Genomic DNA, 17022 nt, shown 5'->3' with positions numbered 1-17022 from the left:
CCAGCGGGTGAGTGCAATTCTCGCAGCTGCATAGCTTGGAATAGCGTTTTTTTCTCCGTTGTTCCGCATTTAAACTATATCATGCATGCAATATTGCATGCAGAGAGGCTGGACGAGAGTTTTAATCGGAGCTAGGCTGCACTCGATCGAAATCTTAATCTCCATGCATGCAGAAGGAATTGACTCGTACTTGCACGTGAAACGAGGGCACGCCCGGCCGACTTTCTTGCAAGCAAGCAAGCTCTTTGCCAGAATCATTCATAGCTGTAATCTACGTGTGTAATAATAATCCATCGTTTGGCCGCGAACGTTCGTTCGTCTCACAGATATATTAATAGTACACAGATAGGTTAATCGCCGTTTGTTTGCTCGCATTTTGCAGAACCGAAAAGCGGCGGATCGATGCATGGACGGATATCGAGCACACGGGGCGGCCATCGCAGCCCTGCGCCGTCACGCGAACAGGCGACTGGAGACGAAATTTCGCCTACCTCCAGCGGGTGAGTGCAATTCTCGCAGCTGCATAGCTTGGAATAGCGTTTTTTTTCCGTTGTTCCGCATTTAAACTATATCATGCATGCAATATTGCATGCAGAGAGGCTGGACGAGAGTTTTAATCGGAGCTAGGCTGCACTCGATCGAAATCTTAATCTCCATGCATGCAGAAGGAATTGACTCGTACTTGCACGTGAAACGAGGGCACGCCCGGCCGACTTTCTTGCAAGCAAGCAAGCTCTTTGCCAGAATCATTCATAGCTGTAATCTACGTGTGTAATAATAATCCATCGTTTGGCCGCGAACGTTCGTTCGTCTCACAGATATATTAATAGTACACAGATAGGTTAATCGCCGTTTGTTTGCTCGCATTTTGCAGAACCGAAAAGCGGCGGATCGATGCATGGACGGATATCGAGCACACGGGGCGGCCATCGCAGCCCTGCGCCGTCACGCGAACAGGCGACTGGAGACGAAATTTCGCCTACCTCCAGCGGGTGAGTGCAATTCTCGCAGCTGCATAGCTTGGAATAGCGTTTTTTTTCCGTTGTTCCGCATTTAAACTATATCATGCATGCAATATTGCATGCAGAGAGGCTGGACGAGAGTTTTAATCGGAGCTAGGCTGCACTCGATCGAAATCTTAATCTCCATGCATGCAGAAGGAATTGACTCGTACTTGCACGTGAAACGAGGGCACGCCCGGCCGACTTTCTTGCAAGCAAGCAAGCTCTTTGCCAGAATCATTCATAGCTGTAATCTACGTGTGTAATAATAATCCATCGTTTGGCCGCGAACGTTCGTTCGTCTCACAGATATATTAATAGTACACAGATAGGTTAATCGCCGTTTGTTTGCTCGCATTTTGCAGAACCGAAAAGCGGCGGATCGATGCATGGACGGATATCGAGCACACGGGGCGGCCATCGCAGCCCTGCGCCGTCACGCGAACAGGCGACTGGAGACGAAATTTCGCCTACCTCCAGCGGGTGAGTGCAATTCTCGCAGCTGCATAGCTTGGAATAGCGTTTTTTTCTCCGTTGTTCCGCATTTAAACTATATCATGCATGCAATATTGCATGCAGACAGGCTGGACGAGAGTTTTAATCGGAGCTAGGCTGCACTCGATCGAAATCTTAATCTCCATGCATGCAGAAGGAATTGACTCGTACTTGCACGTGAAACGAGGGCACGCCCGGCCGACTTTCTTGCAAGCAAGCAAGCTCTTTGCCAGAATCATTCATAGCTGTAATCTACGTGTGTAATAATAATCCATCGTTTGGCCGCGAACGTTCGTTCGTCTCACAGATATATTAATAGTACACAGATAGGTTAATCGCCGTTTGTTTGCTCGCATTTTGCAGAACCGAAAAGCGGCGGATCGATGCATGGACGGATATCGAGCACACGGGGCGGCCATCGCAGCCCTGCGCCGTCACGCGAACAGGCGACTGGAGACGAAATTTCGCCTACCTCCAGCGGGTGAGTGCAATTCTCGCAGCTGCATAGCTTGGAATAGCGTTTTTTTCTCCGTTGTTCCGCATTTAAACTATATCATGCATGCAATATTGCATGCAGAGAGGCTGGACGAGAGTTTTAATCGGAGCTAGGCTGCACTCGATCGAAATCTTAATCTCCATGCATGCAGAAGGAATTGACTCGTACTTGCACGTGAAACGAGGGCACGCCCGGCCGACTTTCTTGCAAGCAAGCAAGCTCTTTGCCAGAATCATTCATAGCTGTAATCTACGTGTGTAATAATAATCCATCGTTTGGCCGCGAACGTTCGTTCGTCTCACAGATATATTAATAGTACACAGATAGGTTAATCGCCGTTTGTTTGCTCGCATTTTGCAGAACCGAAAAGCGGCGGATCGATGCATGGACGGATATCGAGCACACGGGGCGGCCATCGCAGCCCTGCGCCGTCACAAACTGTACGAAAATGTCTTGCTTAGCATGTTGTCGGAAGTTAAAAAACTTGCGAACGAAAAACACGCGTGTCAAAATTCTCCAAATCCGACTCTTTACAACAAACGTGCTTCACTCTGCTGGTTTAATCCAATACTGGTTTATAATTCCTATCCAAGATTTCCATCCAGTCAAATATAAATGAATGAAGATTAATGTCTGAAAATAACATTCACCCATTGTTATTATCAAGGCATGCTTGTGAGAGCATAAAAATCCATGAAGGAGACACCATTCATAGACAGGAAACACCACTACACCTAGCTGCAGCTTACATATTGCAAAATAAATGTTACAAACTGTACGAAAATGTCTTGCTTAGCATGTTGTCGGAAGTTAAAAACTTGCGAACGAAAAACACGCGTGTCAAAATTCTCCAAATCCGACTCTTTACAACAAACGTGCTTCACTCTGCTGGTTTAATCCAATACTGGTTTATAATTCCTATCCAAGATTTCCATCCAGTCAAATATAAATGAATGAAGATTAATGTCTGAAATAACATTCACCCATTGTTATTATCAAGGCATGCTTGTGAGAGCATAAAAATCCATGAAGGAGACACCATTCATAGACAGGAAACACCACTACACCTAGCTGCAGCTTACATATTGCAAAATAAATGTTACAAACTGTACGAAAATGTCTTGCTTAGCATGTTGTCGGAAGTTAAAAAACTTGCGAACGAAAAACACGCGTGTCAAAATTCTCCAAATCCGACTCTTTACAACAAACGTGCTTCACTCTGCTGGTTTAATCCAATACTGGTTATAATTCCTATCCAAGATTTCCATCCAGTCAAATATAATTGAATGAAGATTAACGTCTGAGAATAAGATGTTCAACCATATTATTAAGAATGCAAGCTTTGTAAGAGCTTATATCAATGAAGCCATAAGGCATGTCAAAAAAATCCAATACTGGTTTATAATTCCATTCCGTTCATTAATTGGTTCCATTCATCCATTAATGGTGCCCATTTAGTGTTCTTCAATTGCTTGTTTTGAGTGATGTTTCACCATATTGTCCAGGTGAAAAATTTGGAATGAAAGACACATGCATACATACAATGACCAAACATATCTTTACTCGCACGCATGCACAATTCAAGATATGTGTACAGGCATAAGAAAGAAAAAGATAGACTTAATATAGGAAATAAATAAAGAAGAAAGATAGACATTAAGCAATGGTTAGCCACACCACCAAAATTGAGCAGTAATTTTTTTTCAAAAACTAGATAACAAGACTAATCCAAGTGTTCATATCTGCACCCCTGAGTTGCTTAATCATAATAGTATATAATTTTTAATTTTATAACATATCACAACATTTAATTTTATAATTCCTCGACATTTGCAGTTAGGAATAATGAATGAAGAAAGATGGATAAAGGAGGAAGAAATGATAGAAAATTAAACAATTATACTCCCAAATAAAAGGCATTCATACCCCGACACTTACAACTGGCAGTAAGAAATGATGAAGGACTAAAAAACCCAGTAGAATCCAACAAAAGATGGCCTCATCCCTAAAGTTCATTCTAACGTAACAAAAATCATTTAAATGGTAAAGAACTTGTCCAACACATCTTATGAATATGTTTAATGTATTTTTAATATATATTAATTTTTTATTTTAAATTTTTATAGTTTTATAACATATCATAACATTTAATTTTATAATTTTATAATTCTATAGTTTATTTTTAATTTAATTATTGTTTTATCATGAAATTAAAATGTCGTTGGTCCCCAGAAAGACCATGCATGAGTATTGAAAATCATGATGAACAACCAGTCATCTGCAGTTGGAAGTAAGAATGAAGGTTGAAGAAATGATAAAAAAATTAAAATGAAAATTAAATTAAAATGTTGTTGTTCTCCAAGAAAGACAATGAGTATTGAAAATCAGGAAGAACAAGAAATCGCGAATAATTCCTCGACATTTGCAGTTAGGAATGATGAATGAAGAAAGAAGAAATGATAGAAAATTAAACAATTATACTCCCAAATAAAAGGCATTCATACCCCGACACTTACAACTGGCAGTAAGAAATGATGAAGGACTAAAAAACCCAGTAGAATCCAACAAAAGATGGCCTCATCCCTAAAGTTCATTCTAACGTAACAAAAATCATTTAAATGGTAAAGAACTTGTCCAACACATCTCTATGAATTATGTTTAATGTATTTTTAATATATATTAATTTTTTATTTTAAATTTTTATAGTTTTATAACATATCATAACATTTAATTTTATAATTTTATAATTCTATAGTTTATTTTTAATTTAATTATTGTTTTATCATGAAATTAAAATGTCGTTGGTCCCCAGAAAGACCATGCATGAGTATTGAAAATCATGATGAACAACCAGTCATCTGCAGTTGGAAGTAAGAATGAAGGTTGAAGAAATGATAAAAAAATTAAAATGAAAATTAAATTAAAATGTTGTTGTTCTCCAAGAAAGACAATGAGTATTGAAAATCAGGAAGAACAAGAAATCGCGAATAATTCCTCGACATTTGCAGTTAGGAATGATGAATGAAGAAAGAAGAAATGATAGAAAATTAAACAATTATACTCCCAAATAAAAGGCATTCATTAAATTAAATTTTCGTTGTTTTCCACAAAAGACAATGAGTATTTAAAATCAGGAAGAACAATAAGTCGTGAGTCATACCCCGACACTTACAATTGGCTGTAAGAAATGATGAAGGACTAAAAGTCAATGAAAAAGAACTGCTCAAAACAAATTAAAATGCTCTCAAATGAACGTAACTGTCCCTTTAACCATATATATTCTGTTCACCCTCCTTTGGCCTTATAATTGAGAACAGCCTTACACCGGCGTGGCATGCTTTCCGTTGAGGTGGTAACCTTCACAGTTGAAAGAAATTCATCGTATGGACAGGCCTTACAGCAATCCATGAATCATGGACTCTTTATGAATTAATTCCTTTCTTGCATGCACTATCCCCTTGACATTGTCCTACAGATTTTAAATAAGGGTTAAGGTCTTTTGACTGTGCAGGCCAATCCATTTCTGTCACTCCCTCTTCTCATTAAAACTATTGTTTGAATATCTTGGAAGTGTGGCAGGTTGCATTGCATTATTGAAATATTGCTTGGAATAGAAGAATTATCCAAAATGCCTATATGAAGCTCTGTCCTATATTCCCTTCTTCTTTATGAATTTGTATCTAAGCAGTTCTTTTTGACCGCCAGTGTACAATAAAAGATTGATTGTTAAGATTCCTGTTACATACGATAATAGCAACATTTGAGCAGTTCTTTTTTACCGCCAGTTCCGCCAGTGTAGTATACCAATTCATATATTAAACAAGTGTTACTGGTTCCAATTGTTTATTCCAAAAATCCAAATACATTTATTCAATTATTGACAATTCCAATTCATTCATTAAAATCTAAAAATGACCTGTTTTCAACTGAATTACGGCCGGTAGTCAATACGAAGCGTCCGTTACCAGGCCTTCTGAGTTCTGACCGTGGATTTTTGTCGTGCGACAAAAATCCACGGTCAGAACTCAGAAGGCCTGGTAACGGACGCTTAATCAGCGAATTTAATAGTGCTACTGTTTACGATTTGCTATATAGATCAGTCAAAACCTGCAGTGCTTACAATAATAATAATAATAATAATTAGTTGCTTGGGCTATTCTAATTAATACTCCTGCAATCCCCTCCCTATTCAGGAACATTGAATTTTTTATAAGAAGGGGGAAGAATTTTAAGATATGCATTCTGTATTTATTTTTAGCATTTCTTTTTGGTGTGGTAAGGGAATACAAATATACCAAAATGTCTTCTGTAAGTATTATTTTATATAAACTATGATTATTTTTCAACCAAGTGGGCAACAATTTTCACAGTGTGTTAATCTTTTCTCTGTTGTGCAGTTTTCGCTGTGCCTCGATGCTTGAACGCACATTGTTAATAGTTAAGTCTGTGTATACTTTATTGTGCACTTCCATGGAATGACCAATACCTTTTGCTATTGCTCTCCGTTCAATATCAGTTAAATGTTCATTTCCAGCAGTCGCCACGGCATGTCGAATCTTCGTTGCCGTAATGTGTTTGTCATGTTTTCTGGTAATCTTTGTGACTGCTTTTCCTGGCTTGGCTAACATACCTCCGGATGCATTCAAGAACACATTTTGCTTGTAGGGTGATTTTGGTTCCACCTGGGGTCTTACATATTTCAAGTAGTTATGAAGCTGTATCCATACTGTTTCTGGAAATGGCACGGGGAGCGGGCCATGGGTTGCAAATGTTTTATGATTCATCACAAAGACTATGTTGTATACTGTGCCATCAGTAGGTGATATATATGTTACCAGGGTTGTCTATTTCTTGCAGAGTCATAAATTGAAATGCCCCTGGTCTTATAGCACTTTCCTGCGTTATGGTTATTGTGATAAGTGTATCGACAATCAGCCTGTACTCCTTTTGGGTTAGTCTCGTTTTTGACATTGCTTGTTTCATGATTGCAATGAATTGGGCAATTGTATCTTCGGAAACAGCGGTGTCGAGATCTTCCATGGTTAGGTTAAAACCACATAACTCGTCCCTCCAAGAATTTTGCATTCTCAGCACCTTTTTCTGTTTGGCAAGAGGTTTAAGCCATTCAGAATATTCTGCAATTGCTCTTCTGCATTTACTGTGAAGCTTTGGTTTTCTATGGGCGAGGAACTTAAGTGCTATTGTAATTCTTTCTATCTTCGTTTTCAGACCATCGGGGCCTAAGCCAGCATCTTTTGTAGTAATGAGATAGTTGTTAAATGCTTTGGCATCCAACAACCTATTCCATTTCAGCTTGCTCGGAAATGAAAAATATAGGAATCTAATAAAAGAACGAAAAAAAGTCTCTATTTTGCAATTTTGCTGGTGCCTGCGGACAGTATTTACTAAATACCAACCTGCTAACTTCACTTGATATTTCATCAGGGCATGCAAGTTGGCCACCAGATGGCGATTTGAGCCATGACGTGAACGTTTTAAACTTACTCATAGCAAATTTCTTATACAGGCCTTTACCCCTAAGAATCTCGAACATTTGTTTTCTTCTCGATGGTGCATTTTGTTTCTCTCGCAAGGCTGAAACTGTCATTGCGTTAATTTGCATTGACGCTTGATGTTGCAGATAATTGCCTAACAGTTCGTCCTCTTGTCTAATAACGTTTCCGACGTGAATGACGTCAGCTGGTTGCTGTTTGTCGTCTGCTGCGACCAAGTCGTCCAACACCTGGCTGTCATAATCCTGTTCTTCTGGTCGTAGTTTTTTGCGCTTTGGAGCGACATTGTAGAATCGTTTCTGGTTTTTCCGACGTTTCTTATTTAAGCGTATTCCTCTGCCAAGACTGCACGTTATAACCTATAATATCATGGAAATAATCGGTGATTAATTAATTGCGCAAATAAAAGGGAGAAAACGTAAATTCATTCTTCATCTTGCCTTAAAATTGTCCAAATCAATATGTGTTAGCCCTGTTTGTAGAATAAAGTCGGAATAAACCTCCTCGGGTGTTGGACACTGAACATCTTTAGTTTGTTGAATAATAGAAAAATTTTCTTCCCAAAACCGTGAGACCTTCAGTCTGTCATCCATCCTTCAGGTATCAAGAGTGTCATTGTTATGCCTGTGTAACGCGACACCGCGGAAATTGGTATAGACTTAGCCGCAATTCTCAATACTTAGACTTCAAACTTGGTGAGAAAAATATTTATGAATATTCAAGAAAATATGCCTTGCACAAAAGATTTGAAGCTTGCACACGGTAAAAACGAATCGTCTGAATTAATAACATTTTGTATACTTTAAGCGTCAAAATAGCCATTTCATAGCGGTCATATGTGTATGAGCTGTCAAAAGGTTGCAGAATGCGTATTCAGAAGAGAAATTGAACGTTTTTAAGATATTCAAAAGGTTTCTCTTTGATTGCGGTACAGAAATGCACAATTCTGGGTTGAAACTTCTTAAACACCAGTCTCTGTGGTGTCCTGTAACGCCAGCATATCAAATTTCAAAGGTCTTTCCGAACTAACAAACATCGCCCTTGTTTTTTCAGCTTATTCAGTTAAAACAATATTGGCTCGAGTGGCAGCCTACGGACCCGGCAAACATTATCGAATCCCTCAGGTAATGATGATAATTTTTACGTATTCCATTCGGCATTGATGATGATCGATCCATCCTGGATCGCCCTGGCATACCTAGTGCCAATTGTAAGATTAATGAAGTTTAAAACAAATTTTTTGGGATTAGGTGTTATTAACAGTAGCAAGGTTTCACAACTGTATGTTTCTAACGTGCGATTTTACCTTTTCCCAGTGCGGACACCACCGGATTGAACGTTATTCCATGCATTCGGTCCCGATCAGGTAATCATTAATTTTTTTCTGTATTGCATTTAATTATACATTGCGTTTGGTTTTGCGTTGCGTTGTGTTTTGCGTTGCGTTGTGTTTCGATTTCCGTTTCTGTTTGATATGAAGCGAGGTTTCTTAAAATACTACAAATCTACAACGTGACTTTCATGCATAATTCTTTCTGTATCGCATTCTCGGGACTTTATAAATCGTGTTTGGTTTTGCGTTGCGTTGCGTTTGGATTTATAATTCTATAATTAACAGGGGAGCTATCGTTTGGTTTAGAAACGAGCGTGGTATACAACTGAAGTTTCAATTTAGTATGGGTAGATTTAAGCAAAAAGCGAGCCTATATACATCGATGAAGCGAGCTTTCTTAAGATACATCAAATCCGTTGATGGTTTTTAAAATCTTTTAAGTTTAGTGTAATATATAAGTTACTTTTGTGTTCGAATTTTGATTATATGTTCGGCTAATTATTTGGTCTTTATCTCGCTGCCAAGGCTGACGTGCGGTGCTACGGACAAGTCAGTTTGCACCCATAGGTCTTGCAGTAATGATAATACCATCTATCTATATATTGTTCAAGAATGAAATGGTCACGCAAGCATGGAGTATGATTTCGTGAGTTTACTTCGTGATTAGTGTAACTCCGTTTCAACATTCCTTGCTTAGTTTTGTGATATTTCCTTCACCCGAAAAGCCTCTAAAACTCTAAACCCTAACCCTAACCCTAACCCTCCCCTTCTCCCCTTCCCTCCTTTTCCTTCCCCTCTCCTTTTGTCCTTTCCCTTCCCTTTTTTCCCCTTCTTTTTTTCCCCCTTCCCCTTTCCCTCTTCTCTTCCCTTCCCCTTCCCCTTCCTCTCCTTTTCCTCTTTCCCTTCTCTCCTTTTTTCCCTCCCTTTTCTTTTCTTTTCCTTTCCCTTCTCCTTTCCTTTCCCCTTCTCTCTCTCCTCTTCTTCCCCCTTTCCCTCTCCTTTTTCTTTCCCCCTCTCCCTCTTCTTTTTCTTCCCCCTCTCCCTCCTCTTTCCTCTTTCCCCTCCCTTTTCTTCTCTTTCCTCTCCCCTTCTCCCTTTCCTCTCTTTCCCCTCTCCCTCTTTCCTTTCCCCTTCTCTCCTCTTTCTCTCTCCTTCCCCTCCTTCCCCCTTTCTCCCCCTCTTCCCCCCTTTTTTTTCTCTTTCTTCTTTTTCTCCTCTCTTCTCCTTCTTTCCTTCCCCCCTTTTCTTTCTCTTCTCTTTTTCTTTCTCCTTTTTTTTTCCTTCTCCCTTTTTTTCTCCTTCCCCTTCCCTCTTTTTTCCCCCCCTCTTCCTCTTCCCTTTCCTTTTCTCTCTTCTCTTTTCTTTCCCTTTTTTTTCTTTTCCTCTCCCCTTGCCTTTCCCCTCTCTTTCTCCTTCCCTCCTCTCTCTCTCCCCCTTTCCCCCTTTTCCCCCTTTTTCCCCCTTCTCTCTCCTCTCCCTCTTCTCCCTCCCCTTTTTTTTTCCTCCTTCCTCTTTTTTCCCTTCCTTCTCTTTTCTCTCCCCTCTCATTTTTCCTTCCCTTCTCTTCTCCCCCCTCTCTCTTCTTCCCTTTCTCTCCCCTTTCCCTCCTTTCCCCTCCTTTCCTCCCTCTCTCCCTTCTCACCTCTCCTTCCCTCTCCCCCTTCTCCTTTTCCTCCTTCTCCCTCCCTCCTCCTTCCCCTCCCTTTTCTTCTTTCCCTCTCCCTCTCCTCTCCTCTCCTTTCCTCCCTTCTTTCTCCTCCTCTGCCTTCTCTTCCTGCTCCCTCCTTCCCCCTCCTTCCCCCTCCCCTTTCTTCTCTCTCCTTTCTTTCTTCTTCTCCTCCCCCCCCTTCCATTCCTTCTCAATTTTTTCACAACTTCTCTCGACATATCCCAACCCTTTCTCACATTTCTCCAAATTTTCTCTCACAATTTTCCCAACATTTTTCCACACCATTTCCCAACTTCCTTCCAACTTTCTTCCAACCTTTCCATAACTTCTTTCCCATCATTTTCCCAACATTTCCCTAAATTTTTCTCAACCTTCTCCCAAATTTTTCCATAACTTTCTCCCAACTTTCTCCCAATTTTCTCCCTATCTCTTTCCCAACATTTTCCGCATCTTTTTCTCCAACTTTTTCTTAGCTTTTTCCCAACATTTTCTAATTATTTCTGCAACCTTTTTCCCAACTCTTTTCCAACTTTTTAACAACTTTTTTTCCAACTTTTTCCCAACTTTTTCCCAACTTTTTTCCCAACTTTTTCCCAACTTTTTCCCAACTTTTTTTCTAACTTTTTTTCCAACTTTTTCCCAACTTTTTCCCAACTTTTTCCCAACTTTTTCCCAACTTTTTCCCAACTTTTTCCCAGCTTTTCTTACCTTTTTCCCAACATTATCCACATCTTTCTCCAAATTTTTTCCCAACTTTTTTACAACTTTTTAACAACATTTTTTTTAACTCTTTCCCAACGTTTTCCCAGCCTTTTTTCCATGTTTTACCCATATTTTTCCCCATCTTTTTCCCAACTTTTTCCTAACATTTTCCACATCTTTCTCTAAATTTTTTTCCAACTTTTTTTTTAACTTTTTAAATACTTTTTAACAACTTTTTAACTACTTTTTGCACCTCCCCCCCACACTTTTTTACACACTTTTTTACACACTTTTTTACACACTTTTTCCAACTTTTTACACCATTTTTACACTTTTTAACACCATTTTCACACACTTTTCACACCATTTTTACACACTTTTTACACACTTTTTACACACTTTTTACACGCTTTTTTACACACTTTTTACACACTGTTTAAACACTTTTTGCACATTTTTAACACCATTTTTACAACATTTTTACACCATTTGTACATTATTTTTACACTATTTTAACGCCATCTTTACACAATTTTACACCACTTTTGCACCATTTTTAACCGTTTTTAAATTGTTTTTCCACTTTTTTTACACACTTTTTTACACCATTCTTACACCAATTTTACACACATTTGACACCATATTTACATTATTTTCACATTATTTTTACACACTTTTTACACACTTTTTTACACTCTTTTTATACACTTTTTTACACCTTTCTTACACCTTTTTTACACCTTTTTTACACCTTTTTTACACCTTTTTTACACCTTTTTTACACCAATTTTGCAACAATTTTGCAACAATTTTAAACACTTTTTACACACTTTTTACACACTTTTTTACACGCTTTTTACACACTTTTTACGCCTTTTTTTACACCATTTTTACACACTTTTTACGCACTTTTTTACACCATTTTAACACCATTTTTACACCACTTTTACACCATTTTTACTGCATCTTTACACCCTTTTTACACCATTTTTACACCATTTTTACACCATTTTTAACACTTTTTTACACATTATTTTTACACATTATTTTTACACCATTTTTACACAATTTTACACACTTTTTTACACCAATTTTACACACCTTTTTAAACACTTTTACACACTTTTTACACACTTTTTACACACTTTTTACACACTTTTTACACACTTTTTACACACTTTTTTACACCAATTTTACACCATACTTACACTATTTTTTGACATTATTTTTACACCATTTTTAAATCTATTTTCACACACATTTTCACACAAATTTCTACACCAAATCCTAATCCTAGTGATTTTATCAAGCTCTAAGCATTTACATTTTCTTTAATTAATCTGGATTTTTTTACCAACAAAGAATTTTGTCTTGGGCAACCTGTGTCTATCTTGGGCTACCTGTGTCTGCCTCGAAACAGATAGCCCAAGACAAATTAACTCTTCATCAAAAAAAAATCTTAAACTTTATATCTTAACATTTTTTAGCTTTCTTTAATTCTCTGAGATTTTTTTTGAAAAAAATGTCTTTTGTCTTGGGCTGCCTGTGTCTATCTTGGGCTACCTGTGTCTGCTTCGAAACAGGTAACCCAAGACAAATTAACTCTTCATCAAAAAAAAATCTTAAACTTTATATCTTAACATTTTTTAGCTTTCTTTAATTCTCTGAGATTTTTTTTTAAAAAAATGTCTTTTGTCTTGGGCTACCTGTGTCTATCTTGGGCTACCTGTGTCTGCTTCGAAACAGGTAACCCAAGACAAATTAATTCTTCATCAAAAAAAAATCTTAAACTTTATATATTAACATTTTTTAACTTTCTTTATTTCTATGAATCTTGAGAAAGAAGTGAATCCAAAAATGAATCTTGAGAAAAAAGTGAATGCGAAAATGAATCTCTAGAAAAAAGTGAATCTGAAAATGAATCTGAAAAAAAATTGAATCAAAAAATCAATCTCGAGAAAAAAAGTGAATCCTTAAATGAATCTCAAGAAAAAAGTGAATCCGTAAATGAATCTCGAGAAAAAAGTGAATCCGAAAATGAATCTCGAGAAAAAAGTGAATCCGATAATGAATCTCGAGAAAAAAAGTGAATCCGAAAATGAATCTCGAGAAAAAAAGTAAATCAAAAAATGAATCTTAAGAAAAAAGTGATTCCGAAAATGACTCTCGAGAAAAAATTGATTCCAAAAATGAATCTCGAGAAAGAAAGTGATTCCGAAAATGAATCTCAAGGAAAAAGTGATTTCGAAAATGAATCTCGAGAAAAAAGTGAATCCGAAAATGAATCTCGAGAAAAAAGTGAATCCGAAAATGAACCTCATGAAAAAAGTGAATCCGAAAATGAATTTAAAAAAAAAGTGAATACAATGAAAAAAGTGAATCCGAAAATGAACCTCATGAAAAAAGTGAATCCAAAAATGAATTTAGAAAAAAAAGAATAGAAAAATGAATCTCGAGAAAAAAGTGAATCCGAAAATGAATCTCGAGAAAAAAGTGAAAATGAAAATGAATCTCGAGAAAAAAGTTATTCCGAAAATGAATCACAGAAAAAAGTGAATCCGAAAATGAATCTCGAGAAAAAGTGAATCCGATAATGAATATGAAAAAAAAAGTTATTCCGAAAATGAATCTGAAGAAAAAAGTGAATCCGGAAATGAATCTCGAAAAAAAAGTGATTCCGAAAATGAATCTTAAGAAAAAGTGAATCCGAAAATGAATCTCGAGAAAAAAAGTGAATCCGAAAATGAATCTTAAGAAAAAAGTGAATCCGAAAATGAATCTTAAGAAAAAAGTGAATCCGAAAATGAATCTCGAGAAAAAAGTGAATCCCAATTTGAATCTGGAGGAAAAAACTGAATCTAAAAATGAATCTCGAGAAAAAAGTGAATCCGAATCTTTATCTGGAGAAAAAACTGAATCCAAAATCAATCTGAAGAAAAAAGAGATGGGTAAAATGAACGTGGAGAAAAAAGTGAAACCAATCGATTGTGAGTTGACAATTTTTCGCAGAAGTGGAAAATGATTTTGGAGAAAAAAGTGAAACCGAAAATGAATCTTGACAAAATGTGAATCCGAATCTGAATTGGAGAAAAAATTGAATCCGAATCTGAAAGCGAAAATGAATCTAGAGAAAAAAGACGAATCCAAAAATGAAATTGCAAAAAAAAGTGAAACCGAAAATGAATGTCGAGAAAAAAGTGAATCTTAATTTGAATCTGGAGAAAAAAACTGAAACCAAAAATGAATCTGAGAAAAAAGTTAATCCATCCGAGAATGAATCTCAAGAAAAAAGTGAATCCGAATCCGAATGTTGAGAAAAAACTGAATCCAAAATCAATCTGCAGAAAAAAGAGATGGGTAAAATGAACCTGGAGAAAAAGTTAAACCAATTTTGATTGTGAGTTGACAATTTCGATTGCTAGTTGACAATTTTGATTGTGAGTTGACAATTTTGATTGTGAGTTGACAATTTTGATTGTGAATTGACAATTTTGATTGTGAGTTGACAATTTTTCGCAGAAGCGGAAAATGAATTTGGAGAAAAAAGTGAAACCGAAAATGAGTCTTGACAAAATTGAATCCGAATCTGAATTGGAGAAAAAATTGAATCCGAACCTGAAAGCGAAAATGAATCTAGAGAAAAAAGTCGAATCCGAAAATGAATCTGCAGAAAAAAGTGAAACCAAAATTTAATTTCGAGAAAAAAGTGAATCCCAATTTGAATCTAAAGAAAAATATGAATTCCAAAAATGAATCTCGAGAAAAAAGTGAATCCATCCGGGAATGAATTTCGAGAAAAAAGTTAATCAGAATCTGAATGTGGAGGAAAAAAACTGAATCCAAAATCAATCTGGAGAAAAAAGAGATGGGTAAAATGAACCTGGAGAAAAAAGTGAAACCAATTTTGATTGTGAGTTGACAATTTCGATTATTAGTTGACAATTTTGATTGTGAGTTGAAAATTTTGATTGTGAGTTGACAATTTTGATTGTGATTTCACAATTATTTCGCAGAAGTGGAAAATGAATTTGCAGAAAAAAGTGAAACCAAAAATGAGTCTTGACAAAATGTGAATCCGAATCTGAATTGGAGATAAAAATTGAATCCGAATCTGACAGCAAAAATGAATCTCAAGAAAAAAGTCAAATCCGAAAATAAATCTGGAGAAAAAAGTGAAACTGAAAATGAATCTTGAGAAAAAAGGGAATCCCAATTTGAATCTGGAGAAAAAAAGTGATTCTAAAAATGGGCGTGCTGAAGTGGGCGTGTCTGACCACTTCCACAAAAAATCGGAACTTGAAAGTCAAAGCGTAAGGAAGTAGCGAGAAAACCGCCGCCCAGTGGAAGTGACGTCATAATTAGATTTAAGTGGGCATGTGTGACCATGGCCACAAAAAATCGGAAGTTGAAAGTCAAAGCGTAAGGAAGTAGAGAAATAAGCCACGCCTACCAAAAGTGATGTCAAAATTAAATTAAGTAGGCGTGTCTGAGCACGCCTACAAAAAATCGGAAGTTGAAAGTCAAAGCGTAAGAAAGTAGTGAAATAAGCCCGCCCACCGGAAGTGACATCATAATTAGATTGAATTGCCATGTTTGACCACGTCCACAAAAAATCGGAAGTTGAAAGTCAAAGTGTAAGGTAGTAGGGAAATAAGCCCCGCCCACCGGAGAAGACGTTATAATTAGATTGGCGTGTCTGACTACGCCCACAAAAAATCGGAAGTTGAAAATCAAAGCGTAAGGAAGTAGCAAAAAAAGCCCCGCCCACCAAAAGTGACATCATAATTAGATTAAGCGGGCGTGTCTGTGATTCATAGCTTTATTAGGCACAACAAATTATATATTACATATTAAACCCACAATATAAGGCTGCCAGCATCTCCTAACAAATATGATAGCAAGATTTGCAAGCCCATGCTGTGGCTCTGTCTGTATCTACAAAGAAACAAGACAACTGCTAACACTTATATTATAGAAATGTCTTTACGGAATTATTAAATTTATATAATTTCAGAAAAACATGTTTAAGTAACATAAGAAAGAACAATATATTTTGAAGCCAGGATCAATGGCATAACCAAGATTGGCATACTGGATCATCTCTTATTGATTCAGCGTTACTACAGCAGGAAACCTACACAAACTAACTATATTTACACTGGATAATTCTATCAGCTCTAAACAGTTCATCCTGCAGTAGGCAACATCTGTTGTTAAAAATCACATACCAGCGTAACATATGTTTCACATCATTCAACCATGAACGACGAATAATAACATCCTTGTCTGCAACGATATCACCCTGAGTCTTTTCAATTTGCCCCTAGACAGGTTCAACAACAGATATAAAGCACAAGATGATAAGAAGCACACCCAAGATTGGAGTTACCTGAAACACATCAAGTAATAACATGTTTATTTCACATGTTTACATACCCTGTGTTTTCTCTATTATAAAATAATTTTCACCACTAAATGCAGAAGATACTTTTGAACCAACAACATCTTGAGAGACCACTAAAAAGTTTTCACTATATAGTTAGGACAATGAAATAATCTAGTCTTGATAATGGTAATACTTTCAAAAATATCCTGGAGACAAATAAAATGTATAATAATGATCTTTCTCACCTGCTAACAGGGATTTCAAAAGAAAACAAAGCCAACATTTGTGTTCTTCTTCCAGGGACAAAAAAGTCAGCAATGCAGTTTGTTTGAATTGTTTAAATTTGTATTCAGTCGGTTACCATGAATGATGAAGAAGAAATGCCTAAAAATACGTTTGTTGGTTCTTTGGCATAAGTGAAAATTTT

At 36.9% G+C, this 17022-nt stretch overlaps 2 protein-coding genes and 2 long non-coding RNA genes across 4 annotated transcripts; 2 read left to right on the top strand and 2 right to left on the bottom strand.

The window, feature by feature from the left end:
* Window positions 1–353: 353 nt before the first annotated feature.
* LOC114543746 lies at window positions 354–2453 on the top strand. The gene is made up of 5 exons (XM_028562605.1): window positions 354–500; window positions 875–992; window positions 1367–1484; window positions 1860–1977; window positions 2353–2453. The coding sequence occupies exons 1-5, from the start codon at window positions 407–409 to the stop codon at window positions 2451–2453; spliced, it is 549 nt and encodes a 182-aa protein (XP_028418406.1). The 5' UTR covers window positions 354–406.
* Window positions 2454–6804: 4351 nt separating this feature from the next.
* Window positions 6805–8201, bottom strand: LOC114543745. Its single transcript, XM_028562604.1, has 3 exons — window positions 7946–8201; window positions 7410–7864; window positions 6805–7333 (listed from the first exon to the last, which is right to left on the bottom strand). Exons 1-3 carry the CDS (start codon window positions 8096–8098, stop codon window positions 6805–6807), a joined length of 1137 nt encoding a protein of 378 aa, XP_028418405.1. The 5' UTR covers window positions 8099–8201.
* A 38-nt stretch (window positions 8202–8239) lies between these two features.
* LOC114543753 lies at window positions 8240–16637 on the top strand. The gene is made up of 3 exons (XR_003690191.1): window positions 8240–8629; window positions 8822–8871; window positions 16537–16637. It is a non-coding gene; the product is annotated as an uncharacterized LOC114543753 (long non-coding RNA).
* On the bottom strand, window positions 15399–16966 carry LOC114543751. Its single transcript, XR_003690189.1, has 4 exons — window positions 16841–16966; window positions 16646–16726; window positions 16438–16532; window positions 15399–16144 (listed from the first exon to the last, which is right to left on the bottom strand). It is a non-coding gene; the product is annotated as an uncharacterized LOC114543751 (long non-coding RNA).
* Window positions 16967–17022: the final 56 nt, after the last annotated feature.

This window comes from Dendronephthya gigantea, unplaced genomic scaffold (genome assembly GCF_004324835.1).
Source record: "Dendronephthya gigantea isolate DGI-Jeju-01 unplaced genomic scaffold, DenGig_1.0 000538F, whole genome shotgun sequence".
NCBI classification, from domain to species: Eukaryota; Metazoa; Cnidaria; class Anthozoa; order Malacalcyonacea; family Nephtheidae; genus Dendronephthya; species Dendronephthya gigantea.
The sequence above is the reverse complement of the archived record's forward strand: the minus strand, read 5'-3'. Positions and strand labels throughout refer to the sequence as shown.